General features: G+C 36.1%; 1 protein-coding gene across 1 annotated transcript in view; it reads right to left on the bottom strand.

Moving 5' to 3' along the window:
* Window positions 1–924: 924 nt before the first annotated feature.
* The window catches only part of LOC145716275 (doublecortin domain-containing protein 1-like), a 34,423-nt gene continuing 12,834 nt past the window's right edge, over window positions 925–22,513 (bottom strand). The window contains exons 5-8 of the mRNA XM_081799079.1: window positions 21,165–21,283; window positions 14,428–14,488; window positions 1,680–1,814; window positions 925–1,282 (exon numbers count right to left, since the gene is read on the bottom strand). Coding sequence (XP_081655205.1) covers window positions 1,121–1,282; window positions 1,680–1,814; window positions 14,428–14,488; window positions 21,165–21,283 — 477 coding nt within the window. The 3' untranslated portion in view covers window positions 925–1,120. The remainder of the gene's footprint in view (window positions 1,283–1,679; window positions 1,815–14,427; window positions 14,489–21,164; window positions 21,284–22,513) is intronic.

Here is a 22,513-nt window from a genome sequence, read left to right as displayed (position 1 = left end):
AGGGTTGCTGGAGTGGTGGGGGGTGGGAGGGATGGGGTGGCTGGGTGATAGACATTGGGGAGGCTATGTGCTATGGTGAGCACTGTGAATTGTGTAAGACTGTTGAATCACAGACCTGTACCTCTGAAACAAATAAGACATTATATGTTAAAAAAAAAAAAAAAAGAAGATAGCAGGAAGGGAAAAATGAAGGGGGGGAAATCAGAGGGGAGATGAAACATGAGAAGACTATGGACTCTGAGAAACAAACTGAGAGTTCTAGAGGGGAAGGGGGTGGGGGCATGGGTTAGCCTGGTGATGGATATTAAAGAGGGCACGTACTGAATGGAGCACTGGGTGTTATATGCAAACAATGAATCATGGAATCAAAAACTAATGATGTAATGTATGGTGATTAACATAACATAATAAAAAAAAGAAAGTACAGTAAGAATTATATTACTCCTTTAAGAGTACTTCAATCAATAGTTCATTGTCAGCAATTATTATATTAAAATTGCAATTTGTAATGTCATTTTGTGATTTATAACATCAAACCGAACAAAATAATAACACTACTGCTAATAATGAACATAAACTTAATTTTCCAATTAAATAGAGGATCAGAGAAATAGTTTCCATTTTCCAACCAAGGACGACTTTCAACTGGTTAGCAAAATCATTGGTTAGTTTTATTCTACAGAAATTATGTCAATTTTTAAATTACCACTCCTTAAGACCATCCAAAGTGCATTTATCCTCAGGTCTAAATATAATAATATTTTCATGGAACACAAAAAGGATTGCCTATATGGGTCTGATGTTCTTAAAGACCTCTTGGTATTTTCACAATTGGATATATGCTTAGTATCACGTTAATTATGTTATTTCAGAGTATTTTAGTGAGATCTCAGGACAGCAACCCTTCCTAAATATACTTATAAACAACACCATACATCAAACTTCAATGAAATACACATAAATGTCACCTCTCTTCATCAAATGTGACCCGAAAACGACAGTGCTTGCAAGCCAAAGGGCTTTTGAGATATTTCAATAGTCTTTAAGAAATCAATCTTACATGAAACTGAAGGAAAACATCGAATGTCATTGAGCAATAAAGCTCCATTCTGTCAGTGCCCTACCTCTGAGCAGAAGCCTTAGGATGTTTCTCTTCCAGTTTCCTCACCAGTGCCACTGTCAGCTGCCTTGTCTCCCCAAGAGAACCTTCTGGCATTAAATGGGTGTCTGAAGGCTCTGGCAGTTGCTTCAGACCCGGGATGCTGGCACTTTCTTGCAGGACCTAAGAAATGAAATAGAACAATAATGTAGCTAATTTTCATTAAGTGGAAACATCTAAGCTACATACGCCCCACATTTAAATTATACTTTTCAGGGTTCCTCCAGTCTTCCTCATTCAGCACAGAAATCATTTGTATGCAGCCAGAAGCAAAGGCAGCAGTCCTAACAAAAGCTACAAGGTCATCCACTATTTAATAAAATAATGTTTATATGAGTACATTTGGATGTTTATATAAATACAAATGTGCATATATTTATATTATGTGTATGATTTTAAACAACTGGTATCATTAAGATGTGAATTTGTGCTTGTCTCCTGAAAACAACTTGAACATTTTCTCTTTTCAAAATACATTTTAGTGATCATTTCTGTCTTGCCTCTGGCTCACTACACTGACCTCTTCTGCTAAGCTGCTACCATGTTCCTGATGAGTTGTAGTCCGGGCACCATGATGAATGTGATACTCTCTCTGGGTCACATCCACTTGTGCAGTTAGCTCCTCTAGGTAGGTCAGAACAAACTGAGGATAAGCCTGTAGGAAAGGAAAAAAAATTAAAAGTAGTACTAGCCTTGTAAGTAACAGCCAATAATCTATACAACTGGAATGATGGGAGGATAAATTAAATTCATAGCAAAAAGGTCTGACTAATAAAATGCACCCTATTATCTATTTCAGATCAAAATCAAGCCAAATAACTTTAATATTAGGATTTTCAGTTAGTTGTTTAATCTGATCAAGTTTAACTAGATTGCTAATCCTTACTCTTAGATGATAGTATTAAAATATTAAAGCCATCTTATATAATATAATAATAATAATAGCTAACATTTATAGAGTTATTTCTACATACAATGTGCAATTGCTGTATTGTCTGGAAATATTCAGTTCTGCTCTAGAAGACAAGAAAACAAATGGGATGGATAAAATGCATTAGCTGCATTAACCATAGATAAGTAAATTAATAAACTGAGGAGTATCAGAGAGTAAGGAGAGCATAAATTTATGAACACAGATAGAAAGGGGTAGAGGGGCAAAAACAGGCATTTAATAGTCATGATTTGCTAAATAACAAATGAAGCAAGAAATACTTATGACACATTAAGTATAAATGAAGCACCTGAGACACACGATAATTGTGAGATCTTTAATTGACCACCTATTGCCGACTCTGATTTTGGATTTTCAGCCAAATCAAATGCATATCTGCCCGTCAGGTTAAAGGGGGAGCATAGGTATTGGTCAAGTGTACTTGCCAACAAGCTCTCTTGTGGAGCAAGTGTGTGTCGTTTCCTCAGACACCTTTAGTATGTTGGGCTCCCTTGTTCAAATTTCCACTCTGGTCCTCGTAACCACATCATCAACAGGGAAGGGTGATGCAACAGAGGGGATATGTCAACTTTACCGAGATTCAGGTATTATGACTCTTTAACACACTTACACTTTAAGTGTGTTTACCTAGCCCACCTCTCTTCCCATACATTTTGCTTCATATTTGAAATTGATTGAATAAACTGTGATCTGAACATTTTATTTGGTCTGTGCACCTTTCCGTTCCATGAAGTCTATGATAGTCTATCTAGGAGCATACTTAGAGACTACTATTTCATCAAAGTAATTTCCACAAGATAATATATTTACATTTTAATCCTTGCTACAGCCCTTTGAAATGGATACTATTATTTTGCCCATTTTAAAGATAAGGAAACAGACAAAGGGAGGTTAAGCAACTTGCTCAGTGTCATCCAGCTTGTTTACTAGCCCATAAAACCTAGACATCCTGCCTCAAGTATGATATAAATTTCTTTTTTAAAGTATAGAACTAAAGTTCTGACAAAAATATGAAGAGGTGTTCAGGGGGTAATTAAAGGGCACTAAAATCCTTATATTGCTCTGGAAAAAGAGGTATTGAATAGCCTTAAACTTTTTTAAAAAGCTATATAACTAAATATGCATATTAAAAATGTAAGGGGCTCCAGAACCTTAAATGCATATTACTAAGTGAAAGAAGCCAACCTGAAAAGGCTACATATTGTATGATTCCAACTACATGACATTCTGTAAAAGGCAAAACTGTGAACATAGTAAAAAAAAAAAAAAAATCAGCAACTGCCAGAGGTTAGAAGGAAGGGAAAGATGAATGGGCAGAGAACAGAGAATTTTTAGGGCAGTGAAACAATTCTGCATGATACTATAATGGTGGATGAATGTCATTATACATTTATCCAAACCCAAATATACAATGCTATGCGTGAACCCTAATGTAAACTATGGATTTGGGGTCATAATGTGTCAATGTAGATTCATCAACTCTAACAAATGACCACTCTATGGGGCATGTCAATAGTGGGGGAGGTTGTACATGTGTGGGGAAATAGGGTATATGAGAACTCTTTGTATTTTCCATTCAATTTTGCTGTGAACTTAGAGCTGCTCTAAAAAATAAAGTCTATTAAAAAATGTAAGCGACTCCACCAAAAGTACAATGACAAAAGAAAAATAGCTAAATTATACTACATCAAAGTTTAAAACTTTTGTGCTACAATGTCATCAAAAAATAAAAAGGCAACCTACAAAATGGGAGAAAATATTTGCAAATCATGTCTGATAAGGGATGTGTATACTGAATATATAAAGAACTCTTACAACTCAATAATAGAAAGATAAATAACCCAATTAAAAAATTAGCAAAGAATCTGGGTAGAAGGTAGTTCTCCAAAGAGGGTATACAAATGGCCAACAAACACACGTAAATGCCATGGCTCTGATTCTGACAGTTGTAAATCCCTTGTATTCTGATAGTAGTTTCATGTTTTGCATCCTCTAACAGACAATAATAAAGATATTTCATCTAAGTTTACTTCGGAGGTATATTTCCCTCTTATTGGAAAAAGGCATACCTGGAACATGGGAAACTTCAATATATACTCAATGAGATGGATGAGGCCATGCCCAAAAGGTAGAACCATGATGTATCTGAATATTCTGCTACGCATAGCAGAAGCAAAGACCAAAAAAAGAAAAAAAAAAAATGTCATGGACTTTGCTTCCTGGAGTAGACAGTCTAGCTAAGGTGGCAGACATACACAAGTAACACAGAGTGACGAATTCTATTATTCATCCTCCCACCATGTATTTGGAGAGATTTTTTTTTTAAAGATTTTATTTATTTATTTGACAGAGAGAGGCACAGCGAGAGAGGGAACACAAGCAGGGGGAGTGGGAGAGGGAGAAGCAGGCTTCCTGCCAAGCAGGGAGCCTGATGTGGGGCTTGATCCCAGGACCCTGAGATCATGACCTGAGCCGAAGGCAGATGCTTAATGACTGAGCCACCCAGGCACCCCTATTTGGAGAGATTTATAAATTGTCCTGGCATTTTCCCTTTAGAATCATTCTAAACCATTTCCACCCCAGGTAATGACTATTCTAACATTTTGATACCATAGTTCTTTATTATTCTCTACTCAAAGACCAAGTTATCTTGATCTCTAACCAGGCACCTACCAGTTCAATACTCAGACCACCAATATAAACAACCTCTTCCTCCAAAATATGGAATGCTAATCTTCTCTTCTAGGGAATCAGCAGCCTGATCTTTGGACTTTTTCTCCCTTCCAGTGCATCTGCTCATCACTCCAAATTGAAGTCTAATGTCTTAATCCTCATTATTTCCCAAGTCCATCAGCCCTTTGGGCTTCATTGTATTCTTCTTATTTGAATCCACTTTTATGACCAGGAGATAAATTTTAATAATTTGTATAAAAATAATTGGATAATAATAATGTATTTACTAAAACATCTTTGATCACATCATTCCCACTTTAAAAGCTTTAACTAATACCCCCAGTACACACTCTATTATTCTGGTTTCAAATTCCAACTGTGCCATTTACCAGCTTTGGGGCCGTAAGTTCTATTCCATTGAGGGGGAAATTTTCTATGAAAACTAAGAATCTTCTTGAAACCTCATGCTGACCAATATCACCCTCAGGATACAGTGATAACTCCCTGGTTGCTAAATCGGGTCCCATCCATTTGTGATATTTTTTCCAACCCTATGTACATTAGAAAGTCCACATATTTGACCAAAGTTGGGGCTCCACAGGAATACTCATGTCCTCACAAAAAATACAGCCAGCAGGTCTACAGAATCTCTCCTGGAATGTTTTATACTCTAGATACTCTATCTCCTCCTGGTCAGCACATGACCAGTCATATTTTTAAAAAGTGATTCTTTTTTTTTCTGATTATAAATGCTTTTTATAGAAAACTTAGAAAATACAGAGAAACTTAAAGAAAATAATTATTCATCCTCCTACCACCTGTTTTATGTAGAAACTTCCAGTTTTGCTTCTACACACACACACACACACACACAATCTTTGATACAGTATAAATAAATGTTTTATCTGATTTTTCTCAAATCACATTAGCATTTTCCTCTGTCATCATCAATTATTCTACATTATTTGTAATACCAACATATAGTATCCATAATAAAGACATACCTTAATATATTTATACAATCTCACTGTTGATTATCTATTTTCAATTTTCACTATTATAAACAAAGCTCTAATAAATATCCTTAAAGATATATTATGGTATATACTATTAATTAATTCCTTGGGGTAACTTGTTGTAAGTGGAACTTCTGAGTCAAAAGGAATATGTATTTTTATAGATTTTGATAAATATTGCTAAACTGACCCTCAGAAATATTATCCCAGTCTCCTAGGTAGCACCCAATGTTCCCTGCCTCTTAGTATTCATACTCTTGTGTGGTTCCTCCTACATTATATCAGGATTGGTATATGTGGCCCAATGTGATGCCAAAAGTGTTGTTAATGTCTAATGAGATTTGGTTATGATAGACACTGTAGCTTCCATTTTGTTCTCCTGTTACATGGGAGATCTGCTTCTAAGCATACTTAAATTGCTATTGACAAGAAGCTTCAGTTCCTTGGTATATGGGTATATTTATATATATATCAATATATATAATGGAATGTTACCCAGTCATCAGAAAGGATGAATACTTATCATTTACATAGACGTGGATGGAATTGGAGGGTATAATGCTGAGTGAAATAAGTCAATCAGAGAAAGACAATTATCTTATGGTTTCACTCATATGTGGAATATAAGAGCGAGCACAGAGGATCATAGGGGAAGGGAGGGAAAACTGAATGGGAAGTAATCAGAGACAGACAAACCATGAGAGACTCAACTATAGGAAACAAACTGAAGGTTGCTGGAGAGGAGGTGGGTGGAGGGGAAGGGGTATTTGGGTGATGGGCATTAGGGAGGGCACATGATGTGATGAGCACTGGGTGTTATACGCAACTGATAAATTATGGAACTCTACATCTGAAACTACATCTGAAACTCTACATCTGAAACTAATGATGTACTATATGTTGGCTAATTGAATTTAAATTTGGAAAAAAAAAAAAAGCATATCTTTGATCTTAGTCAAGTCTCAGATGACTGACTGCACTCCTTGCTGACACCTTGACTGCAGCCTCATGAAAGACTGAGTTAGAACTATCCAGCTAATCCACTCCCAGGTCCCTGGACCACAGAAACTGAGATAATAAATATCTGTTGTTTTAAGTCACTATGTTTGAAGGTAATTTCTTACACAGCAATAGATAACTAATACAAAAAAAATACCAAAAAAAAAAAAAAAGGAAATGTATATGTTTGTTTTCTCACATTTTCATCAACATTGGATATTCCTAGTTTTACATCTACTGATATTTAACAGGGAGAAAATAATGTCTCATTGTTTTACATTTCTTTAATTTCTAAGGAGGCTGAACTTTTTTATTTGGTTTAGCTCTTCTAATTTTTCTTCTCTCACGTATTTCCTTTTCACGTTCTTTACCTATATTTCTATTGAAATGTTTATCCTTTTCTACTTGCTTTATCAAGCTTATTATATATTAAGGGTACTATCTATCTCTGACATTTATATTGCAAAGACTTCCCGTTTGTCATATTTCTCTATTTACTCTTCCTTATGCTATTTAAGATTTAGGAGTTTTTAAAATATTATATACTCAAAGTCATTAGTCATTTTCTTTGTGGATTCTATGTTTACATGCTCATAAAGATGTCTACTCACCACTAGTCTGGGTTAGATGCTTTGGGTTTTTTTTTTTTTTTTGCTTTCTTTCTTTAAATAAAATGAATTAACATACAGTGTATTATTAATTTCAGAGGTAGAGTTCAGTGATTAATCAGTCTTATATAATACCCAGTGCTCATTACATTATGTGCCCTCCTTAATGTCTATCACCCCATCCCTCTACCCCTCTCCCCTCTAGCAACCCTCAGTTTGTTTCCTATGATTCAGAGTCTCTTATGGTTTGTCTCCCTCTGATTTCATCCTGTTTTATTTTTCCCTCCCTTCCCCTATGATCCTCTGTTTTGTTTCTTAAATTCCACATATGAGTGAGAACATATGATAATTGTCTTTCTCTAATTGACTTATTTCACTTAGTAAAATACCCTTTAGTTCCATCCATGTTGTTGGAAATGGCAATATTTCATTTTTTGATGGCTGAGTAGTATTCCATTGTGTGTGTGTGTGTGTGTGTGTGTGTGTGTGTTTTCCACATCTTCTTTATGTTTTCATCTGTTGATGGACATCTGGGCTCTTTCTATAGTTTGGCTATTGAGGACATTGCTAATATAAACATTGGGGTGCAGGTGCCCCTTTGGGTCACTACAGTTGTACCTTTGGGGTAAATACCTAGTAGTGCAATTGCTGGGTTGTAGGTTCGCTCTATTTTCAACTTTTTGAGGAAACTCCATACTGTTTTCCGGAGTGGCTGCATCAGCTTGCATTCCCACCAACAGTGTAGGAGGGTCCCCCTTTCTCTGCATCCTCGCCAACCTCTGTCATTTCCTGACTTAGTAATTTTAGCCATTCTGACCGGTGTGAGATGGTATCTCACTGAAGTTTTGATTTGGATTTCCCTGATGCCTAGGGATTTTGAGCATTTTTTCATGTGTCTGTTGCCATTTGTATGTCTTCTTTGCAGAAATGTCTGTTCATGTCTTCTGCCCACTTCCTTGATTGGATTATTTGTTCTTTGGGTGTTGAGTTTGATATGTTCTTTATAGATTTTGAATACTAGTCCTTTATCTGATAAGACATTTGCAAATATCTTCTTCCATTCTGTCTGTTGTCTTTTGGTTTTGTCGACTGTTTCCTTTGCTGTGCAAGTTTTTTTCTTTTTTCTTTTTTAAGATTTTATTTATTTATTTGACAGAGAGAGACACAGTGAGAGAGGGAACACAAGCAGGGGGAGTGGGAGAGGGAGAAGCAGGCTTCCCGTGGAGCAGGGAGCCCGATGGATGTGGGGCTCGATCCCAGGATCTGGAATCATGACCTGAGCCAAAGCCAGATGCTTAACGACTGAGTCACCCAGGCGCCCCAAAAGCTTTTTTTCTTGATGAAGTCCCAATAGTTCATTTTTGCCTTTGTTTCCCTTGCCTTTGGCCATGTGTCTAGCAAGAAGTTGCTGCGGCCAAGGTTGCAGAAGTTGCTGCCTGAGTTCTCCTCTAGGATTTTGATGGATTACTGTCTCACATTTAGGTCTTTCATCCATTTTGAGTCTATTTTTGTGTATGGTGTAAAAAAATGATCCAGTTTCATTCTTCAGCATGTGGCTGTCCAATATTCCCAACACCATTTGTTGAAGAGACTGTCTTTTTTCCATTGGACATTCTTTCCTGCTTTGTCGAAGATTAGTTGACCACAGAGTTGAGGGTTGATTTCTGGGTTTTCTGCTCTGTTCCATTGATCTATGTATTTGTTTCTGTGCCAGTACCATACTGTCTTGATGATTACAGCTCTGTAACATAGCTTAAAGTCTAGAATTGTGATGCCACCAGCTTTGGTTTTCTTTTTTGACATTCCTTTGGCTATTCGGGGTCTTTTCTGGTTCCATACCAATTTTAGGATTATTTGTTCCAGCTCTGTGAAAAAAGTTGATGGTATTTTGATAGGGATTTCATTGAACGTATAGATTGCTCTAGGTAGCATAGACATTTTAACAGTATTTGTTCTTCCAATACATAAGCATGGAACGTTTTTCCATTTCCTTGTCTTCCTTGATTTTTTTTTTTAAGATTTTATTTATTTATTTATTTGAGAGAGAGAGCAGGAATGGAGGTGGGGAGGGCAGAAGGAGAAGCAGACTCCCCACTGAGCAGGGAGCCTGATGTGGGACTCTATCCAGGACCCTGGGATCATGACCTGAGCTGAATGCAGAAGCCTAACCAACTAAGCCACCCAGGCACCCTAACATTTAAATCTTTAATTTAGTTGGAACTAGTGGATTGCATAAAAGAAGTAATCTAACTTTGTCTTTTTACAAATGAATAGAGAAATGGTTAACTTTAAAAACAAGCCAAATAAAAGAAAACTTATCCAAGTAAAAACAATATAACAAAATGCAATATTATATTTAAATTTGTTCATTATTGTTATCATTAATAGCTACAAATTATCAATTAGCTAGAATCAATATTCCAGAATCTATTGATAGGCCAGAATCTGTGTTAAATAACCAAAATGTTAGTATTAATATCCCCCTTTTGCAGACAAATAATGTGAATCTTGCAAAAGGCTAAATGATTTGTATAATGCCACACAACTAATAAGTGGTGGAACCAAGATTAGTTATTAATATCCTAAAGTAATTCTGTCTTCTTTTTTTAATAAATGAAATGAGCTCCATTTATGATCCAGCCGCAAATAATTATCGAATTATTCTCCATTTTAGCCTTTACTAGATGGATATAATTTTGGATGTGACTAAATTTAGGTCTAGTCAAAATTTCTAAACCTCTAAAAGAATAAAATTCCTCATTAATAGTTTTGCTCTGTGAATTGTAATAAAAAAAGAACAGTAATTGTGTTTGGGAATGGAATATTAAAATTTTTAGAATCAAAATCCTCTTAAAAATTATTGTGTTTGAAACACAAAAGTATGAATTATTTGCTAGCTACTGTTGGGAATGTACTATTGGGAATAATTAGGAAATTATAAATTGCAAGAAACGGAAGTAAAAAAAGAGTAAAAGTGGATGTTTAGGACCTGAATTTGGGGAGAGAAAAGAAAATACACTTACACCTTGGTCCCGCTCTTCTGTGTCTGTTGGTGGGAAGGACAATACTTATATAGGACAGAATTATGTTCTTGGGTCCTACGAGTCAGCTCTGTTTAGGTATATCTCAGAAGGAAGTCTTTGTATGCAGGTACAGGCCAAAGAGCTAGAAGAATATTTTAGCCCAGTCTCAAAATTCTACTTTTTATGGGATGCCTGGGTAGCTCAGTCAGTTAAGCATCTGACTCTTGATTTTGGCTCAGATCATGGTCTCAGAGTCATGAGATCGAGCCCCATGTTGAGCTCCACACTGAGTATAGAGCCTGCTTAAGATTCTCTCTCTCCTCTCTGCCCTTCCCCCTGCTCTCGCTCTCTCTGTCCCTCTCTCTCTCTAAAAAGAGAAATTCTACTTTTTATTTTTACCAAACGTATAAGTAGTCTTGGTCTTTCTGTGACTTCCTCTCCACTAACCTAGAGCTTCTGGCTCAGGAATGTAGTAGAGTCAGAAACAGGACAAGGGGAAAGCTAGGATGAACCTCAGAATGAAGTTGTATAAAGGTTATTTTTTAAAATGTTTTGACATTTGATGCCTATGTCAAATTCCCAGCTTAGGAGCAGAGCTGAAAGTGTACAGTCCAGGCTGAGTTAGTGAGTGGGTTGGAATTTTAGCCAGTGTGCCAACAAATAACTACTCAAGGAAATGCTATTATGTTAATTTTAAAATTTAAATTGTATCAAAATCTCTAAATTTCTAAAACGGTGCAGGTCATGAAATAACGGCCCAACAGTGTCATTCTAGAGCACTAGAGAAATAAAGCCATTATTTTTATCAGCCAGGGTCCCATCAGGAGATATAAACCACATAGTAATTTGAATAGGAAAAGTTTAGTATAAACAATTAGTAACAGAGGATTCGTGTCAGGAAATTGGCAAGTAAGCGTTAAAGAGAACACTGAAGAATATGTGACTGCAGGCATGTGGAGCAGCCAGTACTGCAAGGTCTGAGAGGGAAGGCTCACAGAAGACGCCTGACCCAAGGCTGAGGTCCAAACCACATCAGAAAGGGCACGGCCATAGCTCACTGCATGCTGAAGAAGTCCCTGAGGCAGATCACACACAGGCTTTACCATGAATCTGCCTTTGGAGAACCAGGAGAAGCTGTCCACAGGGAGGTGCCCAGCTGGTGACACTCCACTATAAAGCCACCCACGAGCAACATGCTCCAGGAAGCCATTCAGATGAGGATGCCCCACTGGCAATACTCTGCCATGGAGCTGCCTGAGGCAGGTGCCTGGTGAAAAACTGAAGATCTGGAGCTGAGAGGGAATACATTGATAACTATCATGCTCTGTGGTATAGGTTGAATTGTGTCCCCCCCCAGAAGTCCACTGAAGTCCTAACCCTTGGTACCTGGGAATGTGACCTTATTTGGAAGTAAGTTCTCCGCAGATGTAATCAATTTAATATTAGGTCCCTAGGGTGGGCCCTAATCCAATATGACTGGTGTCCTTAGAAGAGAAAAATTTGGACACAGACAAATGCATGGAGGAGAACGGCATATGAAGATTCAGGCACAGAGGGAGATGGCCATGTGAAGATGGAGGCAGAGATTGGAGTTATGCTGCCATGGTCGAGAATGTCTGGGATTGCCAGAAGATGGAAGGGGCCAGGAAGAATCTTCCCCAGGAGGATTCAGATGGCACACAGCACTGCTGGCACCTTGATTTCAGACTTCTGGCCTCCACAACTGGAAAGAATAAATTTCTGTTGTTTTAAGCCACCCAGTTTATGGTACTTTGTTACAGCAGCCTGAAAAAATTAATACATACGTATATCCAGTTTCATTCATCTGAGTAATTCAGCATTTCCAAAATCATAATGGTGGGATCCTGAGGCAAACACTAACAGATATCATGTGGGTTAATCTAATTTTTGCCTTTCTTAGTTATTGATGATTGATTAACATTCCATTTAGATTTGGAGTCATAGAACCGGAGGAAAATCTCGAGAACTCAAGGCCAGTATCCTCATTTTACTGAAGCAAATTTTTATGTACATATAACACACATACATAAGAGTACATAAATTGGTGGCGCCTGGGTGGCTCAGTCGTTAAGCGTCTGCCTTCGACTCAGGTCATGATCCCAGGGTCCTGGGATCGAGCCCCACATCGGGCTCCCTGCTCTGCAGGAGGCCTGCTTCTCCCTCTCCCACTCCCCCTGCTTGTGTTCTCTCTCTCGCTGTGTATCTCACTCTGTCAAATAAATAAAATCTTTAAAAAAAAAAAGAGTACATAAATCATAAGTATACAATTCAATCCATTTTCACATAGTGAATACCTGTTTAATTAACCACCCAGGTCAGGAAAGGGAACATAGCAACACAGCTGAAGCACTTCTCACAGCCCCTTTCAGTCACTAACTTCCTTCAACTATAGCCACTCTCCTGACTTCTAACACAACGGATTTGTTGTTTTTGCGTGGTATTAAAGTTTAAATAACTGTAATCATGAAGTGTATATTCTCCTACATCTGGTTTCTTTGTAAACCATTATATTTGTGATATTCAAATACACTGTTATGGGTAATTATAGTTTGTTTATTGGCATTGCTATCCTCCAGAGTCAGAAAACTAAGGCCCATGATCCAAATCTAACTGACCACCTGTTTCCGTAAATAAAATTTTATTAAAACACAGCCATACCATTTATTTACATATTATCTATGGCTGCTTTCAAGCTACAAAGGCAGGGTTGAGAAATTGGGACATGAATTGCATGGCTCACAGGTGCCGAATCTTTAGTACATGGTCCTTTACAGAAATTTTCTAACTCTGCTATATAGTATTCCATCGTGTATATAGATAGATAGATAGATAGATAGATAGATAGATAGATAGATAATCACAATTTATTTATCCATTTATTCTACTGCTAATAAGCATTTCTATAATCTCCATGCTGAGACTACTACAATTAGTGCTGCTATTAACATTTTAGTAAATATCTTTACCTGAAGATAAGTAATTAATTCTCTTTAGCATTAAACTAGTAGGGGAATTGCTGGGTTGTATAGACATGTTCAATTTTAGTAGCTATTGCCAGTTTTCCAAAGTGCCAATCTCCTCATTTTAATGACTAAGAAAACTTATGTAGGTATCTTTTTGATATTTACTGCAGCATTACTCACAATAGCCAAGATATGGAAACGACCTAAGTGCCAACTGATGAATGGATAAAGAAGATGTGATATATACAATGGAATATTCATCAGCCATGATAGAGAAGGAAATGGATGGACCTTGAGGGCATTACGCTAAGTGAGATTAGTCAGACAAAAGACAAACACTGCATGGTATCACTTATATGTGGAATCTAAAAGAGCTGAACTCATAGAAACAGAAAAAGGTATGGAGGTTACCAGAGGCTAGAGGATGACGGAATAGAGATATTGTTTACTGGTGTAAATTCACAACTATTAGATCAGTAAGTCCTAGAGATCTAATGCATAGCATAGTGATTATAGTCAATGATAATGTATTACATACTTGAAAGTTTTTAAGAGAGTTAAGTCTTAATCTCCACAAAAAAAGACATGATAATTATGTGATGTGATAGAGGTGTTAGTGAATGCTATGATAATATCATATTGCAATATATAAAGTAACACATCAACATGTTGTATGTCTTCAATTTATACAATGTTATATATTAATTATACTCAATAAAAATAATAAATTTAATTTAATTTAAAATTAATAGAAAAAAAAAAGTTGCCCTGAAATGTTAGGTCATATCATAATGATGAATTGGAAAGAATTATTTTTGGTCTTGGAAAACTTGTATTTTAAAGTCAAACAAAACCTCACAGGAAAGTATTGAGTTAAGTTAAATTCTAAACTTCTGGGCACAGGGAAATATTGTGCAGAAAAAGTATTTCTTGCTCTCAACAATAAGAATATTTATAAGAATCTGGGAATGGAAAAATCTAGGAATAAAAGCTGTGGCTTACAAAGTCCTTACCTTAGAATAAATGCAGCTGTCAGTTCCAAACACCCACTTCTGAGAATTATCTCCTTTATGTCTGTAATGAAAATGTAATTTAGAGACTGACAACTTTTCACCACACTGAAACATTTTATAGGTTTCAAATGAAAGGATCATTTTCCATATCCTGGCAGGAGGAGGACTGCCCAGGTTCTCCCAAGGATTCTACCATTCTACCATCATCGCTGCTACCTCAGCAACTGAAGCCTTCCTTCCCTAAGACAATCAATTTCCTTTGTACCCAAAGTGGTGGTGGTGTGTGTATTACCCATGGCAACACTGGTTAGGAGTTTTAGAGAATAAATGGAATCAATAAAAATATTATAGAAATTTCTATCCCCCCAAAAGATCCTCTTTCTATGAGACAGAAAGAGGCTTAATTAAGCATAAGGATTAAGAGGATAGGATGGAAAAGGATACCATGGAAAATTAGGAACCACAGGCACCTGTTTCTGAAATGACCAGAAAATTTTATTAAGGAATATCAGATTTTTTAAACAACCCTGAGTAAAAAAAAAGAAAAACTAGAATATGATGAACTTAATCATGCCTAAATTAACTAATCATGTATTCATTAATATTTAGAAACCTTACAAAGGTAGGACAAATGAATTAAATTAAGTGTAATGGGATGTTAAACAAGACTTTTCCTACTGCCTCTGAGTTTTGACAGAAACTTCAATGGTTGGGAATAAGAGGTGTCAGGTAATGCTCTATTCTAAAGCAAGGCGCTTTATGATCTGGGTAGAACACATCAAGGCAGCAGTCCAAAACTGGCTGAGTGTGCATTAGCCTTTTACCCACATCCAATTTATATTAGAAAATGTGAAGAATTCTTGGGCATGTTGAGATAGATGCTTGATAATACTGTAGGTTTCCAAGCCCCTATCCTTAGAATTTTGATCCTGAAGGTCTGGACCCCCCCAAATCTATATTAACAGGTATTGCAAGTGATTCCAATCATAAGAACTCTAGGGAATTTGGATGTTTGTGGTCTATGGATCATACTTTTAAAAACATTGAACTACAGTGATGAGAGCACTGGGAGAAGGAAAGACCACATACTTATTATGAAAGGAGAATTGGTTTGGTGATTGAATAAATGGGGTGGGAATTAGAGACAGAAGGCAAGGATAAGTCCCAAATGTCAAATTTGGGTAAAGAAGAAAAGAACATGACACTATGAAAAGAAAGTGAAGTTAGAATGGAGAAGAGGAAGCAGGGATGTGAGAAAACATGAATACTTAGGTGAACTTTTTTTATGAAACATCTTTCAAGGTCTAACTGATCCCTAAGCTAAGAATCTCGTTATCAGGCTTTAGACAAATATAATTGTTGTTCTATTTCAGCACTGGGTAGGATGGGAGAAGTATTAGGGGAATTAGTCCTTCTGGAGACCTTTTTATGTTGTAATTAATAAAAGAAAAGAGAAGCTTTAAAAATTTTTTTGACTTAGGGTCCTGAACTAAAATGTATTTTAATAATGATACTCATTATCCAAAACAACGACACATAGACTGAGAATTTGAAGGGAATTGAGATGAATAAAGTAAGATACAGAGAGATGAAGTGAGCTGGTCAAAAATCACAGAGCTAGATAATATTAAATAGATACTAGAACCCAACGCATCTGAATTTCAGCTTGACATCTTCTCAATTAGATTGGAAAAGTACAACACAAATTACTTTGTGTTATTTGAAGATTAAAAATGGAATCAACAGTTTAGGCTCACTGATTAGAATTTGAGGCATAATCTTAGTGACTTAAAACACTTTGGTATGAACATACATTTTTTTATACAATTGTGTTCATATAATCACTAAGTATTCTCATACCATACAAATTCTCCTGAGGTACTAAAAAAACTCATGTTTCAACAACTAAATGAAGAAATAATAAAAACAACATTATTGCTGGTCTTTAAGGTTGTCAATCCTAAGCTTATAACTACACTGTTTTTAAAAATAATAATAGAGTGACTGCTGTAATGCTTTGATGGAAATGTGCTGGGTTTTGATAAAACTTAGATCATTTTAATGCAGAACAGCTATAACTCAGTACAACATTATTGCTTATAGGCAATTCCTCCTGTTGCATAAATTATTGTGAGCATATTTCTTCAAGATAAATAAAGTGGAAATGATAATTTTTCAAAGTGTAAGACATCTGCAATTGGTAATTAATATACTGATGCTAACTGTCAAAAGCTGTAAAATCCAGAATTTTGTCTTTTAATTGAATTATAGTGTTGACTTGAGGATGAATGTAATTATAAAAACATAAACTACATCAATTTCAGTTTTGATTTTCTGAATTTGTTGCATCTCTTCCCCAAATGATAATAAAATAGGAGAGATGTTCACCAGATTGTCAACAGTGTGAGGGCAGAGACCACATGTGTCCTAAGAGCTGATCCCAGGGCCCGGCATATGATAGGAGATTAAAGATATCTTTGCATAAATAGATATGTGAATAAAATGTCAAAATGTTATCACCCTAAAAATTAATAAGGCCATTATGAAAAATGTTTTGAATTTAACATACAGTGGTTTAGGGGATCTTCTTAGTGGGTAGCTAAAGAACATAAACTATATTTTGGTTAAGAAAATAAATACTTCTGAAAGAAATATAAATTTCCTAGCATTTCTCAAATTTTATGACAGCTCAAATTCTGTTCGGGAATTGCCTAGGAAATTTTGCAAACATGTAGTTTCAAATCATATTTAAGCCTTGTGAGCTTGCTAGTAATTTCCCTATCAGGAGTCTCTCTAAGTATATATCTATAAATGTTGCCTTTAAATTTTATTACCAAAGTTATAAAAAACAAGTCTCTCATGTGGCATCTACACTAAGTGGGATGAGAAGATATAATTCTAATATATAATAACTTCTTTAAAAAATAAAATTCCTACAAACACAAGTGCATCTGTTTATTTTTCAAGACATTTTATGTGTAAAGAAATCAAACTTAGATCCAATATGTAATGATGCTCATATGGGACTGAATTAGAAAATACCATAAAAGTTCCTCTTTTTGGTAAACAAGTAGCAAGCTAAAAAGATTTTTTATAGATAAACAAAAACAAAATTTAAAAATAGCAATGACAATATCAATAATGAGAGAAGGAGAGGAAAATGAAGAAGCAGTATTCCATCCAAGAAACAAAGTTAAATATCATGACATGTGCTGGACTAAATTCTGGTCCTGGATCTGACATTAACTAGATCAGATATATGATCTTTCTAGAACATTTAGTCTCTAGTGGACTTGGAATTTTTTATAAAGATAATGATATTATCATTATCACAACCACCACCATCACCACTGTTACTACTTCTACTTGTAAAGAAGGGTTTAGAATAGATGCTCTTTAGAATCCTTCCTTCTCTGAAAGCATAGGACTTCCCAAGACTAGTCACATACTCTCCTTTTACATGTGAGGAGAGAACTATCTGCCCTGGGAAGTTTGCTCATTGAGTATGCATATGTATTTTACTATTTCTATTGGGAGTCTATAAAATGTATGTATACACACACACACATACACACACACACAGACACATACATTTTTCTTTGAAATATGCCATTTATCAGAGAGTAGAGGCAAGAAGGCAGCCCATAACCACAGTCCAGTTAGGGGAAATTTCATAGGTTAAAGCTCATTATTTCCCAGTTGACTATAAGGAGGACCACTGTCATCATGCTTCACAGTTACAAATCTATTTTCCCAGACAGCTTCAGATAGCTCTGGCATCTTCCAATGCTGCACGGACCAAAAGTAGGATCCATAGAGAACAGAGGAAAGGGATTTCCCCTCCATGATTCTTAACACAGTAGGAGTAGAGATAAGAAATTTGATCCATCAGTCCAACTGTGAAGTTACACATAGACAATTTTCTATTTGATGTTGATATTTCTAATAGTGTTATCTATATGTTTGAATATTACTTAAACTCCCAATGCATGGCAAACGGTCCTTTCTACAATGGTGCAGTCTGTCATTCCGCTTTATTCTAACTCTTAGCCTCCTAAACTTCAAGACTTGACCAAAGAGATGATTTTCAATCTCTCTGATTACCTGGTGATGGGCTGTCTGTTATCCTGTCTATCTGTCTTTTTGTCTCTGCACCTAGCACTACAGAGCTACACGTGCTGGTTGTAGTTAGTGGTGTCCTTAGAGCAGTGTTTGTTTAACCTACTCTAGATTAATGTTGGCCGGTTATCACTCTTTCCAGCAAGACCTAAGTGGGGAGAAAAAAAAAGGAGATGCAAAACACCATAACTGAAAGATTAACACTGAAATAAGGAAGACAGTAAAGATTATCAGACAGGTAATAGAAATGAATGAAGAAGTCTAGAGCTAGAGAGAGGGCTATTATTGGGAACAGTGGAGAATATAGCAAACTGGAGGGTATATGTTTATCTGAATCTGTTCCTGCCTCACTGGTAAAATGAGATGGTGAGAGTCCAGTACCGCCCATTCTTCTGATTTTTTGCAAGAAAAGATAGAAATATGTATTTTTTGTGTAAAATCTCCCTATATCTATAGGCTCACAACCAATTAAAAATATTAAAATAATATGCAGGCCAAACAAAATCCATGGGCCCCAAGTTTGTAGTCTCCATAATCTAATCTCTGTGTGTGGATGAATGGGGATGTGTATGTGCTGCCCTGATTGTGAATTTACCACTAAAAGCCAAATCCTACATATCCACATTCTTTAAAAATGAAGCAAAATCAAGATTAATTGGTAGCCTTGTTAAAGGACTTTGATGCAACTGGTTTGTCGTTAAGATGTCCAAAATATCTTTTAGAAAGAAGCATCTTTCATTGTAAGGTTTATGATTTTTAGAATTTTCTATGATTTTCAGATCACTTGGTAATGATATCATTGGTTTGCCTTTCATCCACTCATAGCCAGATGCACATCACAGAAAAAAATATTAAATACACAAATATGTACAAGAACTTGCTCTATTGAATAAGAATGAGTAACACCAAATGAGACATAACCAAACTAATGAGGCATGATATGTTTACAATATTCTCTGTAAGTTGTCAGGTTGCTACTTTAAGTGCTAGTTCTATTATTTTTTGTATTTAAAAGACTATGTCTTGATTCATAGCTTTTGTTAAGATCATATTATACTACTTAGGAGAAAAGGAAAAAATTTTGTCTCTAGAAGTTGCATGAGGATATTTATGTTATTTATAATAAAATATGGTTGCACTTATAAAAAAAATAAGACAAACAGGCACTTAAGAAACTCTTAGAAAAGATAAATATACTTGAAAAGTACCAGAGATGAGGTAAACTCTAAAAATCTTGGTCCCTACTGCTTTCTAAAAAACAAAATGTAGCTTCACAGTTAGTGAGAACTCCTAGTTTTCCAAATTTTCTACTATTTGCTTCCACCTTGCAATAGATTTTATTTCTCAGCTAAAAATCAAGTTGCATTAATATAAAGGCAAATAATCTTAATTTGCATAAGGATCCTCCCTTTCCCCCCACCCACCCATCGTACCTCTCTCCTCTCCCTCTCTCTTCTTCCCATCTTTCCTGAATTTAAACAAAATCTTTCTTGTAAATGGAGATTTTTTCAAGTTAAACTTACTACAGTTTTTTTTTTTTAATTATCATCTCTTTTCTAGCCCAAGCTCTTTTCTCTCTAGGCAGCCAGGACATCAAGTTATTGGTTTCAGTCCCACTCGGTTCCATGACAATCCTGGCCAGAGTAGGAAGCAAACCTCAGTGGGCTAAGGCCAGATCAGCACTAATTTCAGGATCCAGTAAGTCCAGGGACAGCCCTGGGCATGAAGAGTGTGTTCATCAAACTATGTCTAACCTTTCCAGACACTTGCCATTTTGACCGTCTAGACCACTGGTTAGCTCTTCCACTGAGAGTGCCCTTCCCCCACCACTTCCCTCCAAAATAAGCACTCAGTCATTCCTTACCCGTTGTGATTTTTTTGTTTGTTCCCCTAGTTTGTCTTTTTGTACTTTTTAAAAACAGCTTTTTGGAGAAACAACTGACATACAATACTGTAAAATATTGCACAACTGACAGGCACATATTTAAAGTGTAAAATTTGACAAGTTTTGAAACATGTATATACCTGTTAAAACATCACAACAATCAAGATAGTGAACATACCCATATCCATCTCTCCCCCAAAAAGTTTCCTTGTGTCTCTTTGTAATCTTGCTCTCCTATCCCCCCCATCCTCCTATCTCCAGGCAAACACTAATCTGCTTTCTAGATTAGTTACCAAGTAGGCAAAAACAAATAGGAAGGAGACTTTTGATGCTCTACACTTCAGCAATTTTTTGTCTCCTTAGTTTTTCTTTCCCAGTTCAGCATTTCATATTCAGAAGATTTAGAAAAGGTTAAGAATACACACAGGATATTAAATAATTAAATTAACAATCAAAATGCATATAAAGATATGAGTTCCAATAATTATAGAGTAAAGCAGCAGCTTGTCTACAACATAGGTACATGTTGAATGCCAACATTTCACTTTTAAAAATACCTAAGAAATACTACCAAACTGACCTACATTTTCAAGCTTATTTGAGATTAGAAAATTAATATTGATATTATGAACACAAAATTTAAACACCTAATGAATATTCCATCTAAGCTGACTGCTCAGAAATCTTGAAATTAACATTTACTATTTTGAGCTAAATAGCTCATAAGCATTACCTTTTCTGTAGGATTAATTTATATCCTTCTAGTGATGTTCCCTCAGCAGCCTTGACTCTGATTGGATGACCAATAGCTAGGCAGCCCTGTGTTATCGCCCGGCTCAGGATCATTCCAGTCTTCCAATGAATAGAGAGGGGGGAGAAAGGTCTAAATAAGTTAAAAGAACCAGAAAATTCAACAATGTGTCACAAATAGTGAGGTCATTATGCCTGGATAACCCCAGATATTAACAGTTGCTGAAAGTGAAACACTACCCACAACTTAGCAGTCAGTGAGCCCTGCTCAGAATCAGTGATCTTCTGTCCGACAAGGGTGGCATTTTACAGTTCAGCGCAAAATAAAACAGACCTTGATATCTTCATTTGTCCTTTTTTTCTGTGCATATTTCACAGTGCAGTGATTTGGGGTCCGTCATGTGTCACTTGTTATAGTTATAACTACAGAGCTTACTTGAAACATGTATGCACAGGAAAAAAAAAAGTGCAGTGGACTGAAACAATTGAAACAAATCCTTAACCTTCATACCAATTTAAAGTTTTACTCTGGGTCTAAATACCATGGGTTAAACATTTTAAGGTGGTCTGTGAACTGCTTTTGTTTTAAATGTTAGGATACTCTGATAAGGAAATTGATTGAGAATATTGTGTAAATGGCCAATTAACAATTTTCTTACTTAGGGAATCAACAACATATTTTAAATAAGTGACAACCACTGAAGAGGTTATTTACACACACTGAAGATTTATGGCATGCAAAATTGCCTATCCTAACAGGTAAAAATATTTATTTTGAAAAAAGGGAGAGAGCATTCAATCTAAAAAGATTTTCAAAATTGTCTTCTTTTTAATGGGAGAAGATATTTGCAAATGACATATCAGATAAAGGGCTAGTATCCAAAATCTATAAAGAACTTATTAAACTCAACACCCAAAGAACAAATGATCCAATCAAGAAATGGGCAGAAGACATGAACAGACATTTTTCTAAAGAAGACATCCAAATGGCCAACAGACACATGAAAAAGTGCTCAACATCGCTTGGCATCAGGGAAATCCAAATCAAAACTTCAGTGAGATACCACCTCACACCAGCCAGAATGAATAAATTAACAAGTCAGGAAATGACAGAGGTTGGCGAGGATGCAGAGAAAGGGGGACCCTCCTACACTGTTGGTGGGAATGCAAGCTGGTGAAGCCACTCTGGAAAACAGTATGGAGGTTCCTCAAAAAGTTGAAAATAGAGCTACCATACAACCCAGCAATTGCACTACTAGGTATTTACCCCAAAGATACAAATGTAGGGATCCGAAGGGGTATGTGCACCCCGATGTTTATAGCAGCAATGTC

The sequence above is a fragment of the Leptonychotes weddellii genome, chromosome 11, assembly GCF_054177405.1.
Source record: "Leptonychotes weddellii isolate Sample4059 chromosome 11, ASM5417740v2, whole genome shotgun sequence".
Classification (NCBI taxonomy): Eukaryota; Metazoa; Chordata; class Mammalia; order Carnivora; family Phocidae; genus Leptonychotes; species Leptonychotes weddellii.
Note: the sequence above shows the minus strand (reverse complement) of the source record. Positions and strands in the feature narration are given on the sequence as shown.